Below are 27,202 nucleotides of genomic sequence, written 5' to 3' on the forward strand. Positions count from 1 at the left end.
TTATTTTCCTTTTTTGTCATATTAGCCAATCTGATAGGTGTGAGGTGGTACCTCAGAGTTATTTTGATTTGTATTTCTCTAATCAATAGTGATTTAGAGCATTTTTCATATGGGAATAGATAGCTTTGATTTCTTCATCAGAAAACTGCCTGTTCATATCCTTTGACCATTTCTCAATTGGGGAATGACTTAGATTCTTATAAATTTGATTTAGTTCCCAATATATTTTAGAAATGAGGCCTTTATCAGAAGTACTGGCTATAAAAATTGTTTCCCAGATTTCTGCCTCCCTTCTAATTTTGGATGCATTGCTTCTGTTTGTACAAAACCTTTTTAATCTAATGTAATCAAAGTCTTACATTTTGTATTTCATAATATTCTCTATCTCTTGTTTGGTCATAAACTGTTCTCCTTTCCAAAGATCTGAAAGGTAGACTATTCCTTCTTCTCCTAATTTACCTATGGTATCATCTCTTATGTCTAAATCATGTACCCATTTTGATCTTATTTTAGTATAAGGTGTAAGATGTTGGTCTATGCCCAGTTTCTGCCATACTATCTTCCAGTTTTTGTCAAATACTGAATTCCTATTCCAGAAGCTAGATTCTTTGGGTTTATCAAACAGTACATTACTAAAGTAATTTACTACTGTGTCTTCTGTGCCTAACCTATTCCATTGAACCTCCACTCTATTTCTTGGCCAGTACCAAATAGTTTTGGTGACGGCCTGCTTTGTAGTGTTAAGGGCTAAAATTCTAGCTAAACTGTCTAAAATATCTAATGAATGGTCGCCAATAAATTATAAGCTTTAGCAAGAGTTAGACTTTTAAGCATTTATTAAGGAGAATAAGAATTTGGTAAAGAGAGAGAGAAAGGCCTAGATTCCTATCTATTAAAGGGAGAGCACATTTCTAGCTCCACACTCCACCAGAGTGCAGAGGAAAGAGAGAGCCAGACAGAGCGCTAGTCTCTTCCTTCTTCCTCCCACTACCCAACGTCACTTCCTGATGCCAAAGAAAAGACTCCTGGTCTTGCCTTCAAAGACCTTCGCTTCATGGGTGGAACTCTTCTACAGTAAGTCTCCAGCAGGTGGCGTCATTCCAATCGTTACAGTTGTAAAGCTTCAGATTTGGTACAGCTAGATTACCTTCCTGTGCATTTTTTCATTAGTTCCCTTGATATTCTTGACCTTTTGTTTTCCCAGATGAATTTTGTTATTATTTTTTCTAGCTCTATTAAAATAATTTTTAGGTAGTCTGATTGGTATGGCACTGAATAAGTAAATTAATTTAGGTAGAATTGTCATTTTTATTATATTAGCTAGGCCTATCCATGAGCAATTAATATTTTTCCAGTTATTTAGATCTGATTTGATTTGTATGAAACCTGTTTTGTAATTGTGTTCATAGAGTTCCTGGGTTTGTCGTGGCAAGTAGACTCCCAAGTGTTTTATTTTGTCAACCGTTACTTTAAATGGAATTTCTCTTTCTATCTCTTGCTGCTGGACTTTGTTGGTCATGTATAGGAATGTTGATGATTTATGTGGGTTTATTTTATATCATGCAACTTTGCTAAAGTTGATAATTGTTTCAAGATTCCTTTAATTCTTTTTTCTTCTCTGATTGCTAAAGCTAACATTTCTAGTACAATATTGAATAATAGAGGTGATCATGGACATCCCTGTTTCACCCCTGATCTTATTGGGAAGGCCTCTAAATTATCTCCATTATATATAATGCTTGCTGATGATTTTAGGTAGATACTGCTTATTATTTTAAGGAAAGCTCCATCTATTCCTAAGCTCTCTAGTGTTTTTATTAGGAATGAGTGCTGTATTTTGTCAAAAGCTTTCTCTGCATCTATTGGGATAATCATATGATTTTGGTTAGTTTTCTTATCAATGTGGTTGATTATGTTAATAGTTTTCCTAATGTAGAACCAGCCCAGCATTCCTGGTATAAATCCCACCTGGTCATAGTGTATTATCCTGGTGATCACTTGCTGTAATCTTCTTGCCAATATCTTACTTAAGATTTTAGCATCAATATTCATTAGGGAAATTGGTCTATAATTTTCTTTCTCTGTTTTGGCTCTGCCTGATTTGGGTATCACCATGATATTTGCGTCATAAAAGTAATTTGGTAGCACTCCTTCTTTACCTATTTTCCAAATAATTTGTATAATATTGGAATTAATTGTTCTTTAAATGTTTGGTAGAATTCACTTGTAAACCCATGTGGCCCTGGATATTTTTTCTTAGGAAGTTCATTAATGGCTTGTTCAATTTCTTTTTCTAATATGGGCTTATTTAAGGATTTTATTTCCTTTTCAGTTAACCTGGGCAATTTGTATCTTTGTAAATATTTATACATTTAATTTAGATTGTCAAATTTATTGGCATTAAGTTGGGCAAAATTGTTCCTAATTATTGCTTTAATTTCCATTTCATTGGTGGTGAAATCACCCCTTTCGTTTTTTTTTTTTGGTGAGGCAATTGGGGTTAAGTGACTTGCCTAGGGTCACACAGCTAGTAATTGTTAAGTATCTGAGACCGGATTTGAACTCAGGTCCTCCTGAATCCAGGGCCGGTGCTCTATCCATTGTGCCACCTAGCTGCCCCACCCCTTTCATTTTTGATACTGGCAATTTGGTTTTCTTATTTCTTTTTAAAATCAAATTAACCAATGGTTTATCTATTTTATTGTTTTTTTCATAAAACCAGCTCTTAGTTTTATTGATTAATTCTATGGTTTTCTTGCTTTCAATTATATTAATTTCTCCTTTAATTTTCAGAATTTCTAATTTAGTGGTTAATTGGGGATTTTTAATTTGTTCTTTTTCTAGTTTTTTAAGTTTCATGCCCAAAATTCATTGATCTCTTCTTTCCCTTTTTTATTGATGTAAGCATTTAGAGATATAAAATTTCCTCTAAGCACTGCTTTGGCTGCATCCCATAGATTTTGGTATGTTGTCTCATTATTGTCATTGTCTTGGATGAAGTTATTGATTGTTTCTATGATTTGTTGTTTGACCCACTCATTCTTTAGAATGAAAGTATTTCGTTTCCAATTAATTTTCAGTCTATCTTTCCATGGCTTTCTATTACATGTAATTTTTATTGCATCATGATCTGAGAAGGATGCATTTACTGTTTCTGCCTTTCTACATTTGACTAAGAGGTTTTTGTGCTCCAATACATAGTCAATTTTTGAATATGTGCTATGTATCGCTGAGAAAAAGGTATATTCCTTTCTATCCCCATTCAATTTTCTCCAGACATCTATCATATCTAACTTTTCTAACATTCTATGCACTTCTTTCACTTCTTTCTTATTTATTTTGTGGCTAGATTAATCTAATTCAGAGAGGGGAAGATTCAGATCCCCCACTAATATAGTTTTGCTGTCTATTTCCTCTTGTAACTTGTTTAACTTCTCTAAGAATTTGGATGCTATACCACTTGGTGCATACATGTGTAGTATTGTTATTACTTCATTATCTATAGTACCTTTCAGCAAGATGTAGTTTCCTTCCTTATCTCTTTTAGTTAGATCTATTTTTGCCTTTGCTTTGTCTGAGATAAGGATTGCTACCCCTGATTTTTTTTTTTACTTCAGCTGAAGCATAAAATATTCTGCTCCAGCCTTTTACTTTTACAATGTGTGTATCTCTCTGCTTCAGATCTGTTTCTTGTACACAGCATATTGTAGGATTCTGTTTTTTAATCCACTCTGCTATTCACTTCCATTTTATGGCAGAGTTCATCCCATTCACATTCACAGTTATTATTACTGTCTATTTCCCTCTATTCTATTTACCCCCTTTGTGCTTCCCCCCTTCTTTCACCTTATTTCTCCTCACCAACGTTTTGCTTCTTACTGCTGCTTCCCCCAATCTGCCCTCCCTTTTACCAGCCCCCTCCCTTTTCTTTACCATTTTCTTCCTTGCTTCTGCCCTCTCTTCTATCAGTGCCCCCATTTTCCCTTACCCTTTTACTTCCCTAAAGAATAAGCTAAATTTCTTTTTTTGTTTCTTTGTTTCTTTTTTTTTTGGTGAGGCAATTGGGATTAAGTGACTTGCCCAGGGTCACACAGCTAGTAAGTGTCAAGTGTCTGAGGACAGATTTGAACTCAGGTCCTCCTGAATCCAAGGCTGGTGCTTTATCCACTGCGCCACCTAGCTGCCCCAAGCTAAATTTCTTTATCCAAATGAACATATATTTTATTCCCTTTTTGAACCAAATCTTATGAGGGTAAGGATGAAACAATGCTCACCCCTCCCTTCTTTCCCTCCATTGTAATAGTTTTTTTTGCATCTCTTCATATGATGTAATTAAACCCATTCCACCTCCCCTTTTCTCTTCTCCCCCAAAACTCCTTTTTTACCCTTTAATTTTCCTTATATCATCACATCAAATACAATTTATGTTCAAATAGAGATACAGTTCTCAAGCGTTATAAATATTATCTTCCCATGTAAGAATGTAAACAGTTTAACCATACTGAATAACTTTTTCCTCTCTGTTTACCTTTTTTCTTCTTTTTTTGTGTGTGAGGCAGTTGGGGTTAAGTGACTTGCCCAGGGTCACACAGCTAGTAAGTGTTAAGTGTCTGAGGCCAAATTTGAACTCAGGTCCTCTTGAATGCAGGGCTGGTGCTTTATCCACTGCGCCACCTAGCTGCCCCACCCCCGCTATTTACCTTTTTAAACTTTTCTTGAGTCTTATATGTTAAGATTGAATTTTCTATTCAGTTCTGGTCTTTTCATCAGGAAACCTTGAAAGTTCCAAATTTCATTGAATGTTCATCTTTTCCCCTGAAAGAGAACGGTCAGTTTTGCTGGGTAATAGATTCTTGGCTGCAATCCAAGCTCATTTACCTTCTTGGAATATCATATTCCAAGCCTTGCAATCCTTTAATGTTGAAGCTTCCAGGTCCTGAGTAATCCTGACTGTGGCTCCATGATATATATATATATTTTTTTTGTTGTTGTTGTTGTTTTTTTTGCAGGCAATGGGGGTTAAGTGACTTGCCCAGGGTCACACAGCTAGTAAGTGTCAAGTGTCTGAGGCCACGTTTGAACTCAGGTACTCCTGAATCTAGGGCCAGTGCTTTAACCACTGTGCCATCTAGCTGCCCCTGGCTCCATGATATTTAAATTGCTTTTTTCTGGCTGCTTGGAGTATTTTCTCCTTCACTTGATAATTCTGGAATTTGGCTACAATATTCCTTGGAGTTTTCCTTTTGGGATCTCTTTCAGGAGGTGACCGGTGGATTATTTCTTTTTCTTTTTCTTTTTCTTTTGCAGGGCAGTGAGTGTTAAGTGACTTGCCCAGGGTCACACAGCTAGTACGTGTCAAGTGTCTGAGGCCAGATTTGAACTCAGGTCCTCCTGAATCCAGGGCCGGTGCTTTATCCACTGCACCACCTAGCTGCCCTTGTGGATTCTTTCAATGATAATTTTATCCTCTGATTCTGTAATATCAGGGCAGATCTCCTTGATAATTTCCTGGAATATGGTGTCTAGACTCTTTTTCTTATCATGGCTTTCAAGTAGTCCAATAATTCTCAAATTGTCTCTCCTATATCTATTTTCCAACTCAGTTGTCTTTCCAATGAGGTATTTCACATTTTGTTCTATTTTTTCATTCTTTTGATTCTGTTTGATCGATTCCTGGTGTCTCATGGAGTCATTATTTTCCTTCTGTCCAATTCGAATTTTTAAGGCATTGTTTTCTTCAGTAAGCTTTTGCACTTCCTTTTCCATTTGGCCAAATGAATTTTTTAAGGAATGTGCTTCCTTTTCCAAGCTGCTGATTCTTTTTTCACAATTTTCTTGTGTTGCTTTCATTTCTCTTTCCATTTTTTCTTCTACCTCTCTCAATTGATTTTTTTTGAGGGGCAATGAGGGTTCAGTGACTTGCCCAGGGTCACACAGCTAGTAAGTGTCAAGTGTCTGAGGCTGGATTTTAACTCAGGTCCTCCTGAATCCAGGGCCAGTGCTTTATCCACTGCGCCACCTAGCTGCTCCCTCAATTGATTTAAAAAAAATTAAAAAAATTTTTTTAGTGAGGCAATTGGGGTTAAGTGACTTGCCCAGGGTCACACAGCTAGTAAGTGTTAAGTGTCTGAGGCCGGATTTGAACTCAGGTACTCCTGACTCCAGGGCAGGTGCTCTATCCACTGCGCCACCTAGCTGCCCCTCCTCAATTGATTTATAAAATCCTTTTTGAGCTCTTCCAAGAAGGCTCTTTGGTTTTGAGACCAAGTCATTTTCCCTCTTGAGGCTTTACATGTAGGCGATTTGAGAGTATTGTCCTCATCTGAGTTTTTGTTTTGATCTTCCCTATCCACACAGAAATGTTAATGTTAAGAGCCTTCTTCTTTTTCTTTTTTGTTTTTTTTTTGTTTTTTTGGTGTGAGGAAGTTGGGGTTAAGTGACTTGCCCAGGGTCACACAGCTAGTAAGTGTTAAGTGTCTGAGACCGGATTTGAACTCAGGTCCTCCTGAATCCAGGGCCAGTGCTCTATCCACTGCACCACCTAGCTGCCCCTCTGTTTCTTACTCATATTGCAGCTTATTTTTTTAAAGTTGAAGTCTGCTCCTGGGCACAAAGGTGACTGTTTCGAACTTCTTGTGCTGGGGTGTAGGGGCTGTGTCATTGACTTTCTACTCTGAGGCTTCTATGGCTTGTAGATTTCTCACTGCCCTGGGCTTGCTCCCTGTACTTGCTCCCAGTATGCTGGGATGGCCAGGCCTGGTCACCCCTGCCCTGTGGGTGGCCCTCCAGCTGGCAGCCTGCCCTCTCAACTTGTGCTGGTGGATCTCACAACTGGCCTGCTGCACCACTAGATTTCTGAGCCTGGATCAAGGGGCTTCAGTTGCTCTACTGTGGCCAAGAGCTTCCTGCTGACTTGCCCAGACCCACTCAGTGCAGCACTGTGCTGTGAGCTGTGCTGCGTTCCCCTTTTGTCCGAGTGAGACTGACCTTTCCTGAAGTCTTCCAAATTATCTCAAGTTGGAAGATTGTGTCTTTCTGCTTTTTGTAGGTTCTGTAGTTTCTGCATCTGTTTAGAGGCTTGATTAAATGTTTTTGAGTGAAACTTGGGAGAGCTCAGGCAACTTCCTGGCTTCTCTCCACCATCTTGGCTCTGCCCACCCCATATATTTTCAAATAAATATCACTTTAGAGCTATGGTTCCTATAAGGTCAACCTAGATTTAATATTAAACCAGCCCTGCATTCCAAGTCTAATTCTGGCCTGGTCATAGTATATGATCTCTGCAATATATTTCTATAATCTCTTTGCTAGCATTTTATTTAATATTTTTGCATCAGTATCCATTAGGGAAATTGGGTTTTTGAAAAAAGTAATAAATAGATAAACCATTGGCCAACTTAATTTTTAAAAAGAGAGAAGAAAATCAAATGACTAGTATAAAAAATGAAAAGGGTGAATTCACAACCAATGAAGAGGAAATAATAGCAGTTAGTAGCTATTTTGCCCAACTATATTCCAATAAAACCAACAATCTCAATGAAATGGATGAGTATTTACAAACATATAAATTATCCAGATTGGCATCCTAGATTAAGATATATATTGTGAGTGTTACCAAAGGTTTGTCTTGCCGGGGTGGGAGTGTGGATAAACTCCCACTCTATAAAATGCTCCAATAGCGTGTGTCTCAAATAGTCTCTGACAACTGAAGCCCAACTCCTGGCCTTCTCATGGCGGAACTGTTTCCACTAACAGGAGAAGGGGCGAAAGCGAGTCACTGGCGCCTTAAAACCAGTCGCTTCGGGCAGGTGGGGCTTGTTAGCCTTGGGAGGCAACTCGCCTAGGGGAAGGAACCCTGATTTTAAACCTCAGCTGCCTTGTGGCTATACCCATCTATGGGAAAGGCTTCGGGAGTCAACCCCGAGGAAAAATCAGGAGTCAGAGTCCCTTAGGCAGTTGGATGTTGGACATCACATCCCTCTGACAACTCCTGTGGCGGCACTGGTGCCAAACTGTATTGGCTCTGCCTCTCCTTTGGATCCACCAATGTCGCAGAGAGGGAAAACCTGCTGCATGGGCAACAGCTTGTTTTCCATATTGATCCACCCAGGTCAGCGCCCTGGAGAGGACACTCCAGCTACTCCTCATGGGGTAGATATGACACGGGATGCGGCAGTTACCGGTTATAAGTCACTCAGGAGCTGTGGCTCCCGTATTGGACTGCACAGCCACACTGTGGCCTGTGGCTCTTCAAGGCACTGATCCATGGTCGTCCGCAACTGGTGGAGGCCTACTACTACTACTACTACTACTACTACTACTACTACTACTACTACTACCACCACCAAATAGCAGTCCCCCAGATTTACTTTCTTTCTTTCTTTCTCTTTTTTTCTTTCTTGTTCTTCCTTCCTTCCTTCCTTCCTTCCTTCCTTCCTTCCTTCCTTCCTTCCTTCCTTCCTTCTTTCCTTCCTTCTTTCTTTCTCTCTTTCTTTCCATATCTACAAGCATATATTTGTGTGTGTATATATATTACACACTCATAAACACACACATATATATATTATATATGTATATCCAAGGGGTTCCCAAAGTCTTGGTTCAGTTTTAAACTTTAATAGCTTTAGTTGAGTCCAGAACTGTGTATCAGGCAGCAGAGAGCAGGGTGGACAGGTTTGTTTGTGCTCCCTTCCCCGATTCCTCACCCATATTTAAAGGAATGGGTTTTTTTGGTGGGGCAACGGGGGTTAAGTGACTTGCCCAGGGTCACACAGCTAGTAAGTGTCAAGTATCTGAAGTCAGATTTGAACTCAGGTTTTCCTGAATCCAGGGCTGGTGCTCTATCCACTGTGCCACCTAGCTGCCTCACCACCCATATTTAGCTTGCATTGCCTACTTCTCAGATCTCAGGAGTGAGTTGAGGTGGGGCTATAGCTGTCCAGGGAAAAGGGTGTCATGGCTGACTAGGACTGAGATATCATTTGTGCTGGTTCTGGGTCAGGGGACTGAGGGAAAAAATCCAAGTTAAGAGCTGAGCAGATAATGTCTGACTGATTTCATGAAGATGTCTAAATATGCAGATTTATGGTATATTAAACCCTCCATCAACCTGCCAAGGACTGATTGGGAACATCCTGGTTCTGAAGCATGGTAAATGCTACAATATGGGCAGCTAGGTGGCACAGTAGATAGAGTGCCAGGCCTGGAGTCAGGAAAATTCATCTTTTTGAGTTCAAATCTGGCCTCAGACACTTACTAGCTGTGTGACCTTGAGCAAGTCCCTTAAACTTGTTGCCTCCATTTCCTCATCTGTAAAATGAGCTGGAGAAATTAATGGCCAACCAATGCATTGCCTTTTCCAAGAAAACCCCAAATGGGGTCATGAAGAGTCAGACACGACTGAAATGACTGAACAACCACAACAAATACTGCAAGACTGACTATATTAGCGCTAGAAGGGACCTTAGGAAGTCATTGAGTGCAATGCTCTCATCTTAAAGATGAGGAAACTGAGGCCCAGAGAGGTTAAGTGTTTTGCCCAGGGTCACATAACTATAAGTATGTAAGGCAAGATGTGAACCCAGGTTTTCCTGATGCCAGCTGCAAATCTATCTACAATACCATACTTCCTCTAGCTCTGAAGGAGGAAAAGAGCCCACTGGGAAAGGCAGTGGGAATCAGGTTTGAAAGTCTGCTTTTGGAGGATTGTGGTGGAGAAGAGGAAGACACTACTGACCGTTTGGGGCTTATGAACCTGCTTGAGGAATTAGAAGTGAAATTATTCTAGAAGCTTGTGAAATTAATGTCTAAACTTTGGACTTTAATGTCTGCTTTATAGGAGCAAGTAAGACTAGGTCAGTAATTCAGTCGACAAATATTCATTCATTCATTTACTCGTTTGTCTATTGAGACTGGGTGTCCTTATTTCTTCGCACAGGCTGGAAGTGCCACTCACAGGCCCGATCTGGCCGCTTGCCTGGCATGGGAACTTTGAGCTGTTCCATTTCTGACCTGGGCCAGTTCACCACTCTGTAGGCAGCCTGGTGGTCCCCCATTGCCAAGGGCTCAATATCTTTATGCCAATCTGTTTAGCTCACTTTGTTTCAGAATGCCACAGCTCAAGCAATCCACCAGCCTTAGCCTCTCCAGTGGCAGGGATTATGAACATGGGCCTCTACTTCTGGCAAGTATTTATTTTTTAAGTTAAATTAAATATTTTCAGTGGACAACCATGTGTTTTCTCTCCTTTCCATCTTTCCTTCCCCTTCCCACCCTGAAAAAAAAGGAAAACCAAACCCTTGTAACAAATATACATAGTCAAGCAAAACACATTCCCACAGTGGCCATACCCAAAGATGTATGTCTTACTCCTCAACTTGAGTCCATCACTTCTGTCTGAAAGTAGATAGCATTCCTCATCCTTGGTACTCTGGTCAAGCATTAAACATTTCTTTTGTGCCATCCATTATACTAAGCACTAGAGATAAAAAGAAGGCCCTAAAATGGTCCCTGAACTCAATACACTCTCATGTGGATTATGGTTCTCTTTACATTTTTTGCTAGAGGCAGCATGACATGGTGGATAAACAGGAGTTTCAGAGAGACCTGGGTTCAAATCTTACCTTTCACTTCTGATACAGTTTGACTGTATGATCTTGCCTAAATCACATTTTCCTTTTCTGTCATCCTAGTCAATCTGATAGGTATGAGGTGATATCTCAGAGTTATTTTAATTTGCATTTCTCTAATCAGAAGTGATTTAGAATATCTTTTCTTTTTTCCCCAATCTTAATAGTATTTTTTTCCAGTTACATGTAAAGAGAGTTTTCAACATTTGTTTTTATAACATTTTGAGTTCCAAATTTTTCCCCTCCCTCCCTTCCCTCCCCCATCCTCATGACAGAAAGCAATCTGATATAGGTTATATATATATATATATATATATATATATATAATCACATTAGACATATTTCTGCATTAGTCATGTTGTGAAAGAAGAATCAGAACAAAAGGGAAAAACCTCAAAAAAACCCCAAATAGAAACAGTATGGTTCAATCTGCATTCAGAATCTACAGTTCTTTTTTCTGGATGTGGAGAACATTTTCTATCATGAGTCCTTTGGAATTGTCTTGGATCATTGTATTCCTGAGAAGAGCTAAGTCTATCACAGCGTGCAGTTACTGTGTACAATGTTCTCCTGGTTCTCCTCACTTTAGAATATCTTTTCATATGGCTATTGATAGCTTTGATTTCTTTTTTTTTAATTTCTGAACACTGCTTGTTCACATCCTTTGCTCATTTCTCAATTGAGGAATAGTTCTTATTTTCATAAGTTTGGCTCAGTTCCCTATATATTTGAGAAATGAGGCCTTTGACAGAGAAACTTTCTACAAACCCCAGTTTTCTGCTTTCTTTTTCTTTTTTTTCTAACTTTTTTCCCGTAACTATTGGTTTTGTTTGCTTAAAAACTCCATGCACACAACCACCATCCTAGTGCAAGTCCTCATTAATGCTCTCCTGGACAATTGCAGCAGCCTTCTAATTGGTCTCCCCACTCCAATCCATCCTTCCCACTGGCACAAAAGTGATTTTTCTAAAGCTTAAGTCTGACTGTCTTAATAAACTCCAGTGGCTTTGTGTTTCTTCCAGGATCAAATCTAAAGTCCTCTCTTTGGGCACTTCAAGCCTTTCATGGCCTGCCCCCTTCCTGTCTTTCCAATCCTTTTACGCATTGCTCCCCTCCCCTCTCTTGTCTCTGCACTTTTTTGCACTGGCTTTTCCCCATGCCTTTAAAGCTCTGTCTCCCAGAGCCCCTGGCTTTCTTTGGAGCAGCCATTTCTACAAGGGGCCTGTCTTCATCCCCACTGTTCTGGGGCTCCTTTTTAGGTTCTCTGCATCCAGCTACCATGCGCTGACCAGCGTACCTTGCTCTCTCCTTTAGAACACGAAGTCCTGGAGGACAAGGCTTTGAAAAAATAATCCCCAATACTTAGCAGAGTGTCCCACACATAGAGTGAGAGTGGGAGATGAGAGAGGACGGGAATGTGGGGAAGAGGCAAAGGGAAGTACAGCTAGGCCCCATTAGAGCCAGCAAGTGTCATGCTAATTTGAATTGAAATGCTGTAATGACCACATCCTACACAATGACACCTTCCCATAGTGTGAATTCCAATGCATGTGGCCACTTCATGGATTTCTTCTTGGCACTAATTGGGGCCTGTCATAGAGGAAGAAAAATAACCTTTGGGCAAAGTGGCTTCGGAGACGGCATTTTCTTTTTTCTTTGTTCAATTTCCCCAGTTTCAAATTTATTCCCTGCTCTTGAAAATCCAGCCTCCTTTTCAAATGGCCATTTTAGGTGGGGGTTGGGGGGGTGGGTTGCAATTTTCTTGCTCTTCTCCTGACAGCTTTAGCTAGGAAGCTGGAAACCTGGATGCTGCAGCTGACAATGGCTAAAAGCAGACTCTTTCTTTTTTAAAATAAGGTTTTATGGATATTGTCTGCTTTTGAAATCACTATAGTTATCCCCATTGTCCCTTCCCCTCCCAGAGAGTCATCCCAACTATTTCTTATAGAGAAAGAATTTCTCTCAGGGCCAACACTGTAATCCTGCCAGCTAATTATTCTCCAGGATGAGCCAGACACAACAGGAACCAGACGATGGTGGTGGGTCTGGGCAGCTCCACTAATTAGGGGATTTTCCTCTGGTGTGGCTGCTCTGGGTGTCTGCTCCCCTGTGGGGTTGGGATGTGTGTGGCATGTGCATTAATGGACCTAGATTGTGATAATGAGCAGACAATTTTCTTCATGGGGCCAGGTTTTCAGCAGCTCCATAATTGCTTCCTGTTGGCCTGGTCAGCAACTTTGGCCATGGGCCTCCCAGTCCAAATGAAGTGGTGGAGCAGGGCAGCATATGGGTTTACAGATTAGGTGTCTTTTTGTTATTATTGATGAGATCAGGAGAGGCCAAGGTCCCATTGTAACAGGAGGCAAGTGGGGGACAGTGAGGTATGGGGGAAGGGATCCTGGATTGGGGTTAAATCCCGACCCTGCTACTTGTTGTCAGTGGGACCTCGGGCAAGTCACTAGGCCTCAGTTTCCTCTCCTCCAAATTGGAGGGGTAAGGGATGGACCAGATAGACCTCAGCTTCATATCTGCAATCTAGGATGCAAATACAAAAGCTTCTGTAGGCAGATTAGATGGCTGCCTACTTGGTAGGATGTGAAGAGGAACTAAAAGCTTCCTAGGATTAAAAAAAGCTTTTCCCCATTAGTTTATTTCTTTGTTTTTTTTAAATCATAAAAGTTTAAAGTTTAAAAATTAAAATCCTAATTTAAATTGAAAATAAAAATTTAAATCATAAAAGTTTAAAAATCCTAAAAAGTTCATATCATAACTCCAGTTACATGTAAAGATAGTTTTCAACATTTGTTTTCATAGGATTTTGAGTTTCAAATTTTTCTCCCACCCTTCCTTCCCTCCCCCCTCCCCAAGACAGAAAGCAATCTGATATAGGTTATATATGTACCATCACAGTAAACATATTTCTGAATTAGTCATATTGTTAAAGAAGAATCAGAAGAAAAGGGAAAAATTTCAAAAAAGAAAAAAACAACAACAACAAAAAGTAGAAACAGTCTGGTTCAATCTGCATTCAGAATCCACAGTTCTTTTTTTCTGGATGTGGAGAACATTTTCCATCATCTCCATTAGTTTATAATAGTGTCTGAAATAATGGTTGTGTGAATGGAGAAGAGACATACATAACAGGGATGTGAACCCTGGCAGGTGTGGCAAGGTTGTTGGTAGCAGCAGCCAACTTTACCACTTCCCCTGCTGAGCTTTCTTTTTTATCCAAAGATTTTTATTACCCCAAATTTATTGTTTCCCCCCCAATTTTTAAAATCTTGTTTTTATTTTCAGTTCCAAAATTGTGCTTTCCATCTACCCTCCCCTGCTCATTGAAAATGAAAGAAATACGATATCCATTATGCATACGAAGTCATGCAAAACACTTCTGCATTAGCCATGTTCTGAAAAAAAAAGCGAGAAAAATAAAGGGAAAAATATGCTTCAATTTCTACTCTTAGTCCATCAATTCTCTATCTGGAGATGAATAGAATTTTATATCATGAATCCTTTGGAGTTGTGGTAGGATCCTTGTATCAATTAGAATTAAGTAATTAACTAAGAATCAATTAATTAATTAATTAATTAAGAATTAACTAAGTCTTTCACAATTGGTTATTGTTACAGTATTGCTGCTACTGTGTAGATTGTTCTCTTGGTTTTGTTCACTCATTTTACATGAGTTCATATAAGTCTCCCCGGGTTTTTCTGAAACAATTCTGCTGGTCATTTCTTATTTTTTCCTTTCTTTTCAATTTGCGACACAATTTTATTGAAAATACTTGAGTACAATATTAGAGGAAATAACAGGAAATTCATTTTGTAACAGTGACCCAATAAACACAAGCACCACAAACAATATAATTCTTGGATTTTTTTTGTTCATTCATTTATCTATTCATTAATTCATTCATTCATTTAGAATTAATTCTTGTATATTAACAATAGCTAATAAAGGAATGATATGGTATAAATACTAAACTGATGGATATGACAAAGTTTTGGGGCAAGCAACTTTGGTATGATCATGGTTCCCTAGTCATATTATTTCAAAAGTGACATAAGCTGGTTCTCCATGCATGCAGCAATATTGGGTGTAAATGAAAGACTTGGCTAATTTCATTTCCTGTGGGCCAATCTAGACAGACCCAAAGGAAACAGAAAACCTAAAAATACCAGTGTCTTCTCTTGAGGCAACCTTTACAGACTATTTGATCTTGCACATGTGTCTGATTCTACGTATATATATGTAAACAGTCATATTTAACATCATAGATTTATTTTTAAAATAGGGAAACACAAAAATAATGTTAAATAAATGATAAAACAATGCTTTCTTATCAGCTACTTGTCATTTCTTTTTTCTTTCTTTTCTTTTCTTTTTACAAAGGAACAACATATAGGATATTTTATTTTTTTCCAGTTACATGTAAAGGTAGTTTTCTTTTCTTTTCTTTTTTTGGTGAGGCAATTGGGGTTAAGTGACTTGCCCAGGGTCACACAGCTAGTAAGTGTCAAGTGTCTGAGGCCGGATTTGAACTCAGGTCCTCCTGAATCCAGGGCCAGTGCTCTATCCACTGTGCCACCTAGCTGCCCTAAAGGTAGTTTTCAACATTTATTTTCATAAGATTTAGAGTTCCAAATTTTTCTCCTTCCCTCCCCTCTCAACAAGACAGCAACCAATCTGATATAGGTTATTTATGTACAATCCATAAGTGCTCTTTTTTTTAGTCTGTGTTCAATCAATATCAGTTCTTTCTTTGGGAGTGGATAGTATGCTTCAGCATTAGTCCCTTGAGACTAATCATTGTATTGCTGAGAGTAGTTAAGTCATTCACAATTGCTCATAGAACAATACTGCTCTCACTGTGCACAATGTCCTCCTGGTTCTGCTCACTTCACTATACATCAGTTCATGAGTCTTTCCAGGTTTTTCTGAAATCATCCTGCTTGTCATTTCTTATAGCACAATAGTTTTCTATCACAGTCTTATACTGCAATTTGTTCAGCCATTCCTAAATTGATGGACATCCCCTTGATTTCCAATTCTTTGCCACTACAAAAGTTGCTGCTATAAGTACTTTTGTAGATACAGGTTCTTTTACTTTTTCTTTGATCTCTTTGGGATACAGACCTAGTATTGGTATTGCTGGGTCAAAGGATATGCATAGTTTTATAGCCCTTTAAGCATAGTCCCAAATTGTTCTCTAGAATGGCTGGACTATATAACAGGACCATTTTAGGGTTTGAGGGTATGATAATTTTTGTAACTTTCACTATGTTTGCCCACTTTCCTCTTCTTTTTTTTTTGCAGGGCAGTGAGGGTTAAGTGACTTGTCCAGGGTCACACAGCTAGTAAGTGTCAAGTGTCTGAGGCCGGATTTGAACTCAGGTCCTCCCGAATCCAGGTCCGGTGCTTTATCCACTGTGCCACCTAGCTGCCCTCACTTTCCTCTTCTTATAGATCCTATGAATTCGTAATTCTTCTAGCAATGGATGAGTGCAATTCTTCCTTCCCAACTCTTCTAGCATTCAATTTAATTGCTTTGAATTCTTTTTCTCATTTGCTGTATATGAGATGGTGCTTTGCTGTTATTATAATATTTATATTCTTCTACAGGGGAAAAAGGACCTTTAATGGAATCAGTTATTTCTAAATATTCTTGTTGGGAAAATAAGAAGGTATAGAATATGTTCAGACAAAGACCAATTTGGCTGCAGAGTATATGGAAGAGAGGAATACTAGTGAGATGAAAGTGGAAAGTCAGAGTGGTATCAGACTGTGGAGGGCCTTGACTACCATGCTAATGAGTTAGACCTTCCCTTGGTAGGCAATAGGGAACCACTGAAGGTTTCTGAGCTGAGGAGTGCCATGATCAGACTTAATAAAAAGGATTAAGGCAGTGGTATGAAGCACTGATTGGAGGGGGAAGAGAGTAGAGGCCATCCGAGCTTACCTCTTCTGTGTCCCCTTCTTTCAGGGGGTCCCTCTAGAGCCAAAAAGTTAATGTGTTGCTCTAAACACATTTTCATTGGTTCCAGGGTGCTCTAAAGATGTAGTCCTTCCTCCAAAGGAATGGGGATAATGATGCCAATTCCCAGCATCCCTGCAGGTATCTACAGTCAGGAAGGGCTGCCTTTCAGCATCCTGGCTTCCCCTTCCCAATCTACCTTTCAGCTGGGTGAGCCAGAGCCCCCTCCAGTCCTGGTGGCTCACTAGATAAGGCTAGGCCTTCCTTTAACAATGGAGAGTTCTTGAATTCACGAAATACCAGTAATAAGACTTGTAGCATGGGCAGAGTAGATGAAAAGGCAGAAGAAGGCATCTTTCTTGGTGCCTGAGCCTCTCCAGCAGAATATGAACTTATCTTAGAATGGAGAGATGTTGGGAGGGCTCTTTTTCCCTCAAAGGGGAAGGAAGAGAACTGGCTTTCATTTGTCTGGGATTGCTGAGCAATCTTACCTGGAGGATGCACAGGAGAGACTCTTGAGGAGAGAGCAATTTTCAGTCCTTGAGTTCTAGTCTTCTGGTCTTTTGGGGTTTCCCCTGCAATTTGAAACCTCTCCTTGTTGGGATTGGAAAGAGGACAAGAAATAGGCAAAGGACAATTATGATTTATGTGAGGTTTAGCTAGGAGACTGCAAAGGGCTTTGGGTTTTATCTGGCTGTATATGCCTAAGAAAGACCAGGAATCAAGCTAGGTAGATAGACAACCCCCTTAGACTGTAAATTTTCGAGCTGGTGCATTGGAAAAGGGAGTTTTCTCATCCTTGGGTCCCTACACTGATGAAATCACAGGTTCCGAAATTTAAAAAATCTCTCCTGGCTCAACACTGGCTACTCCCCCAACTCTAGCATGCTGGACATCAGGTTAGAAATTCTCAACAGTCCTCTAGCAGGCTCGCTTTCAGGAACTCCTTCTGAGCCATGTGATTATCTCCTCTCTCCATGGCATCCACATATATATAATTGATACATACAAGATACACACAGAAGAGGTGGAAGGTAGCCTTATAAGCACTAGCAGCTGGAAAGACCAGGAAAGGCCACCTGCAGAAGTCAGAGGGCTTTTTTTTTTTTGGTGAGGCAGTTGGGGTTAAGTGACTTGCCTAGGGTCACACAGCTAGTAAGTGTCAAGTGTCTGAGGCTGGATTTGAACTCAGGTCCTCCTGACTCCAGGGCCAGTGCTCTATCCACTGCGCCACCTAGCTGCCCCCAGAAGTCAGTGTTTGAACTGAGTCTTTTAAGACTCAGAAGCCATGGACTTCCAGGGGTGGAGCCAAGATGGTGGAGAGAAGCTAGGAATGTTCCTGAGCTTTCCCATATTTCCCTCAAAAACAACATTAAACCAAGCCTCTAAACAGATTCTGGAACTACAGAACCTACAAAAAGAGAGACAAAATCCTGCTATGTGAGAAAATTTAGAGGACTTCACAAAAGGTCTGCCTCACCTGGGGTAAAAGGGGAGGGCGGCTCACCTCAGTAAAGCTTGGCTCAGTGTGGCTTAGCACAACTCGTCTCAGCTGGCAGATCACCTCAGCAAAGCTCCACTCAGTGGCAGCTCACCACTGTTGTAACTCGACACAGCTGAGAGTGGGACAGCTGAGAGCAGTAAGAAGCTTGCAACCATGAACTCTGTGCCCCAGGAGCAGACTTCAACTTGATAAATTTAAAAATAGCCTACAACATGAGCAAGAAACAAAAAAGGAACCTTACCATTGACAACTTCTATGGTGAAAGGGGAGACCAAAATTCAAACACAGATAAGTTAGTCAAAATGCCCACAAGTGAAGACTCAAAAGGGAAGATGATCTTGTCTCAAGACCAAAAAGCCACCTTTGAAGAGCTCAAAAAGGCTTTTAAAAATCAAATAAGAGAGGTAGAAGAAAAAATGGAAAAAGAAATAAGAGAAATGAGAGTTACACTGCAAAAAGAAACACAAAAAAACTGAGGAAAACAATTCCTTAAAAAATACAATTGGCCAAATGAGAGAAAAAATTAGCCAAACAGAAAAAGAAGTGCAAAAGCTTACTGTGGAAAATAAGGCCTTAAAATTTAAGATTGAGCAAATAGAAGCAGATTACTCCATGAGACAACAAGAATCTGATGAGCAGAATCAAAAGACTGAAAAAATAGAAGAAAATGTGAAATACCTCATTGGAAAAACAACTGACCTGGAAAATAGGTCCAGGAGAGATAATCTGAGAATTATTGGACTACCTAAAAGTCATGATCAAGAAAAGAGTCTAGACAGCATATTCCAGGAAATTATTGTGGAGAACTGCCCTGAAATTGTAGAATCAGAAGATAAAATCATTATTGAAAGAATCCACCGAGCACATCCTGAAAGAGACCCCAAAAGGAACACTTCAAGGAATATAGTAGCCAAACTCCAGAATTATCAGGTGAAGGAGAAAATACTCCAAGCAGCCAGAAAGAAACCATTTAAATACCATGGAGCCACAGTCAGGATTGCACAGGACCTGGCAGCTTCAACATTAAAGGATCGCAGGGCTTGGAATATGATATACAGGAAGGCAAAGGAGCTTGGATTACAACCCAGGATCAACTACCCAGCAAAACTGAGCATTCTCTTTCAGATGAAAAGATGGACATTAAATGAACTAGGAGATTTCCAAGGCTTCCTGAGAAAAAGACCAGAAATGAACGGAAAATTTGATCTCCAAATACAAGACTCTAGAGAAATATAAAGAGGTAAACAAGGGGAAAAAAAGGGTTGTTCATTGACGTTAAACTGCTTAAGTCCATATGAGGGAGGATAATACTTTTTATTTTATTATTTATTTATTTTGGTGAAAGTGAAATTAAAATTTATTGATTAGTCATATGACTAATTCATGACAAATAATTAAACAGCAAGATACATTCTGTAGTTACTCCTCAAGACTGGGGTTTTGGTGCCTCTTCAAATTTGGGGTCTTCAAATTTGAATGTTGGGAATGTATTCATGTCTGCTTTACCATACATCTGCTTAAGCTTGAACAGTTCCCTGTCCAGATCTTGTTGATATTCAGGACCTATATCAACAGGTCCTTCAGCTGCCTGTCTCTTGGATTTATATTCTCTAATTTTGTCTACAAAGAGTTTTTGAACAGGATCAAGTTCCTTGTTAAATGCAACAGCTGTAATACCAATGTTCCTTTGAAAATATACTGAGGTTGTGGACTGAACAAGAGATAAAAACCTGGAAAGCCTTTTAAGAGACATGGTGATCCTGGCCCCATGGTTCAGTCCCAGTCACCTTCAAGGATAATACTTTTAACTCTTGGGATCTGTATTTCTGTAAAGGTATTGTTATTAAATCAACTTTGATGTGATGATATAAAGAAACTTAAGGGACAAAATAAAAGAAGACTAGGGGGAGGAGAGGAAGGGTGAGGTGGAATGGGGTTAATTATATCAAAGGAAGAGGCACAAAAAGAACCCATTACAACTGAGGGAAAGAAGGGAGGGGTGGGCATTGTTGCAACCTTACTCTCATCAGACTTGGTTCAGGGAAGGAATAAAATACACTCCCATTTGTATAAAGAAACTTAGCTTACTCTTTAAGGAAACAAAAGGGGAAGGGGAAAAAGGGTGGTATTGATAGAAGGGAGGGCACAGGTGGGGGAAAAAGGGGCAAGAAAAAGAAGGGCAGCTGATAAAAGGGAGGACAGATTGAGGGAGGCAGTGGTCAGAAGCAAAACACTGGTAAGTGGAATAGGGGGAAAGAAGGGGAAAAAGAGTACAAAGGGGAAAAGAAGATGGAGGGAAATAAACAGTTAATAATTTTAACTGTGAATGTGAATGGGATGAACTCTATCATAAAACGGAAGCGAATTGCAGAGTGGATTAAAAACCAGAATCCTACAATATGCTGTTTACAAGAAACACATTTGAAGCAGAGAGATACACACAGAGTAAAGGTAAAAGGCTGGAGCAGAATATATTTTGAATCAGCTAAAGTAAAAAAAGCAGGGGTAGCAATCCTTATCTCAGACAAAGCAAAGGCAAAAATAGATCTAATTAAAAGAGATAAGGAAGGAAACTACATCTTGCTAAAAGGTACTATAGGTAATGAAGTAATATTAATATTAAACATGTATGCACCAAGTGGTATAGCATCCAAATTCTTAGAGAAGAAGTTAAATGAGTTACAAGAGGAAATAGACAGTAACACTATACTAGTGAGGGATCTGAATCTTCCCCTCTCAGAATTAGATAAATCGAGCCACAAAATAAATAAGAAAGAAGTGAAAGAGGTGAATAGAATACTAGAAAAGTTAGACATGATAGCTGTCTGGAGAAAACTGAATGGAGATAGAAAGGAATATACCTTTTTCTCAGCAGTACATGGCACATTTTCAAAAATTGACCATGTATTAGGGCACAAAAACATCATAGTCAAATGTAGAAAGGCAGAAATAGTAAATGCATCCTTCTCAGATCATGATGTAATAAAAATTACATGTAATTAAGAGCCATAGAAAGGTAGACGGAAAATCAATTGGAAATTAATAATTTCATTCTAAAGAATGAGTGGGTCAAACAACAAATCATAGAAACAATCAATAACTTTATCCAAGAGAATTAAAGTAATGAGACAACATACCAAAATCTATGGGATGCAGCCAAAGCAGTGCTTAGGGGACATTTTATAGCTCTAACTGCTTACATGAATAAAAAAGAGAAAGAGGAGATCAATGAATTGGGCATGCAACTTAAAAAGCTAGAAAAAGAAAAAATTAGAAATCTCCAATTGAATACTAAATTAGAAATCCTGAAAATTAAAGGAGAAATTAATAAAATTGAAAGCAAGAAAACTATAGAATTAATCAATAAAACGAAGAGCTGGTTCTATGAAAAAAAACCAATAAAATAGATAAACCACTGGTTAATTTGATTAAAAAAAAGAAAGAAGAAGACTCAGAAGCCAGAGATTGGAAGAAATGGAGATAAGGAGGGAAACATCCCAGGCATGTATGACAGCCAGTCAAAGTCATGGAGGTGGGAGATGGAGTGTTATACATAAGAGGGGTACAAAGTCCTATGAGTGATCTCCCTGGCTTCTGCTCTTGCCTCCGTTAACCATAACTGGGTGATCTTGGATAAGTCCCTCCTCCTTGCAGTGCCTTAGGTCCTTCTTCAATAAAATGAGGGTGCTGAACTAATTGGTTTGCAACGTCCTTTCTGCTCTAACATTGCGCAATCTAATGACTTCGTTGATAGGGGAAGATGGGGGTAGTTGGTGGAAGAAAAGAAGGGAGGATCAGGAAAAGCTTCATGAAAGAAGTAGTAGGCCCTGAGATATATTTTGAAAGGTAAATATAATTTTGAGTGAGACAGGAAATGATATCTTTATTTTCACTAACCTCTAAATGAAATCTAGCATTTTCTTTGGTTACATATTTAAAAAATATTCTCTAAAAAATTTATTTAATTTTTTCGGGGGGAGGCAATCAGGGTCAAGTGATCTGCCCAAGGTCACACAGTTAGTGTCTGAGGCCAGATTGGAACTTAGGTCCTTCTGACTCCAGGGCCAATGCTCTATCCACTGCACCACCTAGTTGCCCCTCCAAAAAGTTCTTTAAAAAATGTTAATGAGCATTTATTTTTTCCCTTCCTACTTTCCCCTCTCAGTTAAACAATTAAAAAAAGAAAACCTTCATAGTAACTTAGTTTAGCAAAACAAATACCCCGCATTTACCATGTCTGAACAGGTACATCTCACTTTGCATCCCAAGTCCCACAACTTCATCATTAAGCCTCTGGAATGTTGGTCATTGTATTGAACATCTAGGTTTTTTCTTTATTTTTGCCATTGTATAATTCAAATTAAATAACTCTGAGGTCCTACCTCACACTCATCAAATTGACAAAGATGGCAAAAAAAAGAAAATGATAATTGTGGGAGGGATTACTAATGAGTCCTTACTACAGTAACAGGCACCTGCCTTTGGGTTTATTAACCCTAAGCTAGTGTACTTGTTTTCTTCTATACACTGTCTTGTCTGTTTCACTGGTTGTTCTCTCAATTTCTTGACTGGGACCAGGCAGTTTTTGATGATTATTGCTTTGTAGTATAGTTTGGAGCTGGCACTAGTAGGCCCCTTTCCTTCCCACTTTTTTTCATTGCTTCCCTTGGGTAGAATTTCAGTATTTAAAGACACAGGAAAAAGAACATTTCTGGCACAGAGAGGAAGAGAGATCAGTATAAGCAAAGGCATGGAGGTAGGAAAGTGGGGATCATGCTTAAGGAATGACTCCAACCTGGAATAGCTACGGAATTAATGCCACATCCAAAAAATACACCAAGAAAACAGCCTATGAAAGTATCTTTGGCATTGAAAAATTAAGTATTTTTTGATTATAAACACCAAACTTCAATTTCTATCATCTAGCACCAGAGACGATATTGCTCCAAAATTGATAACCTGTTTTTCTCTCTCCAACTTCATGTTCTTGCACAAATTGCATTAAATCTTTAGAGACACTGCCTTCGGAGCCTAAAACCTATTTCCCCACTTCATTTTCATATTCCCAGTAAATACTCTTAATCTACCTTGAAAATCCAAGTCATCATTTCTTTTTCAGAAAACACCAATGCACCTGTCTCCTGTGATGGAGGGGCTTACATGTCATTACCACCACATTAGAGAAATCAGAGGGGAGCGAGAATGGGACTTGGGCCCAGCAGGATGGCGTCACTCAGAACTTTAGAGGCCTGCCTAGTAAGTACTTAATAAAAGCTTGTTTTGCTTGCATTATTTCTGCATGATGTGGTGGTGGGGGATGTGGAGGAGGCCGACTGAGAATAGGATCACATGACATAGAGCTGAAAGGGACTTCAGAGGCTGTCTGGTCTAACTCTCTTAAAAAACAGATGAGAAAAGTGACTTGCACATCACTACCCCTTTTCGGACTGTTAGGAGAGAAGTAAGCCTTTCATAGGGAGCAGCTAAGTGGTGCTGCTGGGCCTGGAGTTTGGAAGACTCATTTTCCCGAGTTCAAATTTGGGTCTCAGACACTTATGAGTTGTGTGACCCTGAGCAAGTCACTCACCCTGTTGGCCTGTTTCTCACCTGTAAAATGAACTGGAAAAGGAAAACAGCAAGTCATTCCAATATCTCTGCCAAGAAAACCCCAAATGGGGTCCTAGAAAGTCAGACACCAACAACAAAGCACTTCATAAATAGAAGCAAACTATTTCATATGGTTTCCTTCAGTAAACACAATGCTCTCTATATAGTAAGTGCTTAGTCAGTGTTCATTGAATTGAATTACATATGGGACCGTGCTGTCTTGCATCTAAACCATCCAGGCCAATAGTATAATAGGATTACAGCTTTAAAGGCAGAAGGGAGGGCAGCTAGGTGGCGAAGTGGTTAAAGCACTGGCCCCAGATGCAGGAGTACTTGAGTTCAAATCCGGCCTCAGACATTTGACACTTACTAGCTGTGTGACCCTGGGCAAGTCACTTAACCCCCATTGCCTGCGAAACAAAAACAAAAAGGTGGAAGAGACCTCAGGAATAATTACACCTCGTTTTACAGATGAGGAAGTCTAAGACCTGGGAAGTGACCCCCTGCACATAGCAAATGCTCAGTAAATGTTTTTTTTTTCTTTTTTCCCGAAAACCAGTTTTATTTAAATAAGAGTTTAAATACATTACATAACATTTAAACTAAAAAAAGAAAAATAAAAGAAAAGAAACCCAAACCAAACCAGTCTCTTACTTCACATGGCATTGGGCAGCTGTTGCTAGTAAATTGCAAGCTCCGCAGTTACTACATTGACTGTTTTGATACATTAGTTCAAAATTTGTTCCCCAGGTAAAGTTGGCCTCACAGTATGGTGTTCTCTCCACTTGTGCATCCCTCAGAGGTAGGGCACTATTACTATGAAAGTCTGGTCAGACATTGGACATTGGTGTGATGTAAGAAAGAACATGTCCTGCCATTGCCCCAAAATGAAACTCCTCTCTGGTCAGATGGTGCAAGTCACCAGGGGACTCCCTGTTCTGCTACCAAAGGTTAACTCTTTATCTTGGTGGTATAACTGGACTGGGTGTTTGATGGCCTTAACTAATCCTCTGAGCATCACCAAGGACAGCTCAGAGGGCAGAAACTTTCTCTTAAATGGACAGGGAGCTCTGCAGAGGGAGCACCAAGGAGTTTCTGGACAGACATGGTCTCAGAGGCTACTAGGGCTTCGGACTTGATTGAAACATTAGATGATTTGTGTTTCAGGCTGGGCACTGCCAGGTTTTACCTCTGTTTAAACGAGGGACTGCAAGACTAGATAGCATGGCTCTTTTCAGTTTATTACATGAATGAGTTACACTAGTCCAAGTTAAACAGCGGACCCCAAATGGTTACGTTATACAAGCTGTGAGGTTTTTAAACTTGTGACAAGGGACAGAAGGGAATTTTTCTGCTCATTTCAAGGAAATCCTCACTTAAGCTTCAGTGAGCCACAAGCACTTAAAACCCATGAACCTTCATCTGGTCGTCCTTAGCCAGTCCAATCTCGACGAGGAACTGGCATATGTTCTTGCGCTGGTCACCCTGTAGCTGAATTACTTCTCCATATTCTGGATGCTCAATTACAGTGCCATTGCAGGCAAATATCTTCTTGAATGCCTTCACTAGTTTCTTTTTATCGTAATCAACAGCGATCCCCTGGACACTTGTGAAGGCCTTCCTGCAGTTTCTCTGTTCAATTCTTATATGGATATAATCCTCAGTCCCAGAAGGAAGCAGGTCATCACCCTTACTTGCATCAGCAAAGGGGTCGAAAGAGTGGAGGTTCTGACTAGTGGACATACGATACGATTCCTTTTCCTCAGTGGAAACGGCCTGCGGAAGGCGGTGGTGGGAGAAGGCGGCTGGGGTTGGGGGTGGGGACAGAGCATCGGGAAGCGAGGGAGCTTGAGGGGGAGGCTGCTGAGTCACTGCTCAGTGACTGGGGCCTCAGTAAATTTTGAATGAAGACGGATGAGCCTATGAAGCGGTCGATTTCATTCTGATAAACTACCACCAGGTGGCAGTAGTGTCACAGGCAGAGGTATCAGACGATTTTCCTTTATTGAAAAAAATTACTTTGAAAATACATAAGCTGAGATTTAAAGGGGCACTCCCTATTTAGCATCTCTGAATGGAGAACTCTCTTCTGTGGGGAGCAGGGTGGTGAAGGTCTGGAAGGCTTCTCTTTAACTGGCATCCCACCAAGACTGAGCAACTTAAAGGGCTCCCAGAGGGCTAGGCAAAACCTCCCTTTGGGATTGAGAGCTTTTATGAGGGGTAGATCTGCCCACTAAGAAGCTAGAAGAATTTGAGAGACACCTAAGGGACTCAATGCCAGGATGGCAGCATCTCTTAGGGGCCTCCTTATTAATGAGTGAGAGAACTCTCTCAGTGCAGTGATCTACAACAAGCTGGGGACTCAAGGGAACTGATAATATGCCTACTAGTGGACAAAGTTTTGCCCAGAGGAGGGAGGGATGTCTCTAGTGGAGTGTCCCAGAGATCCGTCCTTGGTCCTGAGCTGTATCACATTTTTAACATTTACTTGAATGAAGGCATAAAGGGGATGCTAGCTACATTTGCAGATGACACAAACCTGGGAGGGATAACTAATATGTTGGATGACAGAAACTGGACCCAAAAAAGATGTCAATAGGCTAAAACTATGGACCAAATATAAATAAGATAAAGTGTAATAGGGACAAATGTAAAGTCCTACACTTGGTGTCAAGAAATCAACTTCAGAAGTAAAGAATGAGGGAAAGGGAGTGGCTAGATGGCTCAGTGGATAAAGCACTGGCCCTGGATTCAGGAGTACCTGAGTTCAAATCCAGCCTCAGACACTTGACACTTATTGCTATGTAACCTTGGGTAAGTCACTTAACCCCCACTGACCCCCCCCCCAACAAAAAAAGAATGAAGGAAGAATTGCTAAGCACCAATTTGGATGAAAAAGACTTTAGTGGGAGGGGATAATGAACTGTAAGTCCACAGAGAGTCAACAGTGTGATGTGGTTGCCAACAGAGAACCTACTATGATGTTAGACTTTAAAATAAAAGAGAGGTTGAGGGCAGCTAGGGGGCACAGTGGATAAAGCACAGGCCCTGGATTCAGGAGTACCTGAGTTCAAATCCAGCCTCAGACACTTGATACTTACTAGCTGTGTGACCCTGGGCAAGTCACTTAACCCTCATTGTCCCCCCCAAAGTTAAGTAAATAAAAGAGAGGTCCAGGGCCAAGCACTAGGAAAGTTATAGTTCCATTGTACTCTGCCTTAGTCAAGCCATGGCTGTAATATTGTATTCACTTCTGGGTGACAAAATATTGGAAAGACTTTGATGTACTTAAGAGTGTCCAGAGAAAGGTCACCAGTATGGTGGAGGATCTTAAGGTCTTAGCATATGAGGAACTGTTAAAGGAACTAGAGATTTTTAATCTACAAAGAGAAGAGTTAGAGGAGAAATGTCTTTTGAAGGACTGTCCCAAGAAAGAGCAATTAGCCTTGTTGTTCTTGGCCCCAAAGGGCAGAACTGGGAACAGTGGG

The 27,202-nt window shown here is 40.0% G+C and overlaps 2 protein-coding genes across 2 annotated transcripts; both read right to left on the reverse strand.

The window, feature by feature from the left end:
- Positions 1 to 19,432: 19,432 nt before the first annotated feature.
- Positions 19,433 to 19,870, reverse strand: LOC122733781 (ATP synthase-coupling factor 6, mitochondrial-like). Its single transcript, XM_043974482.1, has one exon. It carries the CDS (start codon positions 19,858 to 19,860, stop codon positions 19,534 to 19,536), a length of 327 nt encoding a protein of 108 aa, XP_043830417.1. The 5' UTR covers positions 19,861 to 19,870; the 3' UTR covers positions 19,433 to 19,533.
- Positions 19,871 to 24,947: 5,077 nt separating this feature from the next.
- Positions 24,948 to 25,457, reverse strand: LOC122734070 (eukaryotic translation initiation factor 1-like). The gene has a single exon (XM_043974757.1). It carries the CDS (start codon positions 25,455 to 25,457, stop codon positions 25,116 to 25,118), a length of 342 nt encoding a protein of 113 aa, XP_043830692.1. The 3' UTR covers positions 24,948 to 25,115.
- Positions 25,458 to 27,202: the final 1,745 nt, after the last annotated feature.

Source organism: Dromiciops gliroides, chromosome X (genome assembly GCF_019393635.1).
Source record: "Dromiciops gliroides isolate mDroGli1 chromosome X, mDroGli1.pri, whole genome shotgun sequence".
Lineage (NCBI taxonomy): Eukaryota > Metazoa > Chordata > Mammalia > Microbiotheria > Microbiotheriidae > Dromiciops > Dromiciops gliroides.

Bases quoted from the DNA above. Each gene is read 5' to 3' on its own strand.
- LOC122734070 (XM_043974757.1), bottom strand. From the start codon at position 25,457: ATGTCCACTAGTCAGAACCTCCACTCTTTCGACCCCTTTGCTGATGCA.
- LOC122733781 (XM_043974482.1), bottom strand. From the start codon at position 19,860: ATGTCTCTTAAAAGGCTTTCCAGGTTTTTATCTCTTGTTCAGTCCACA.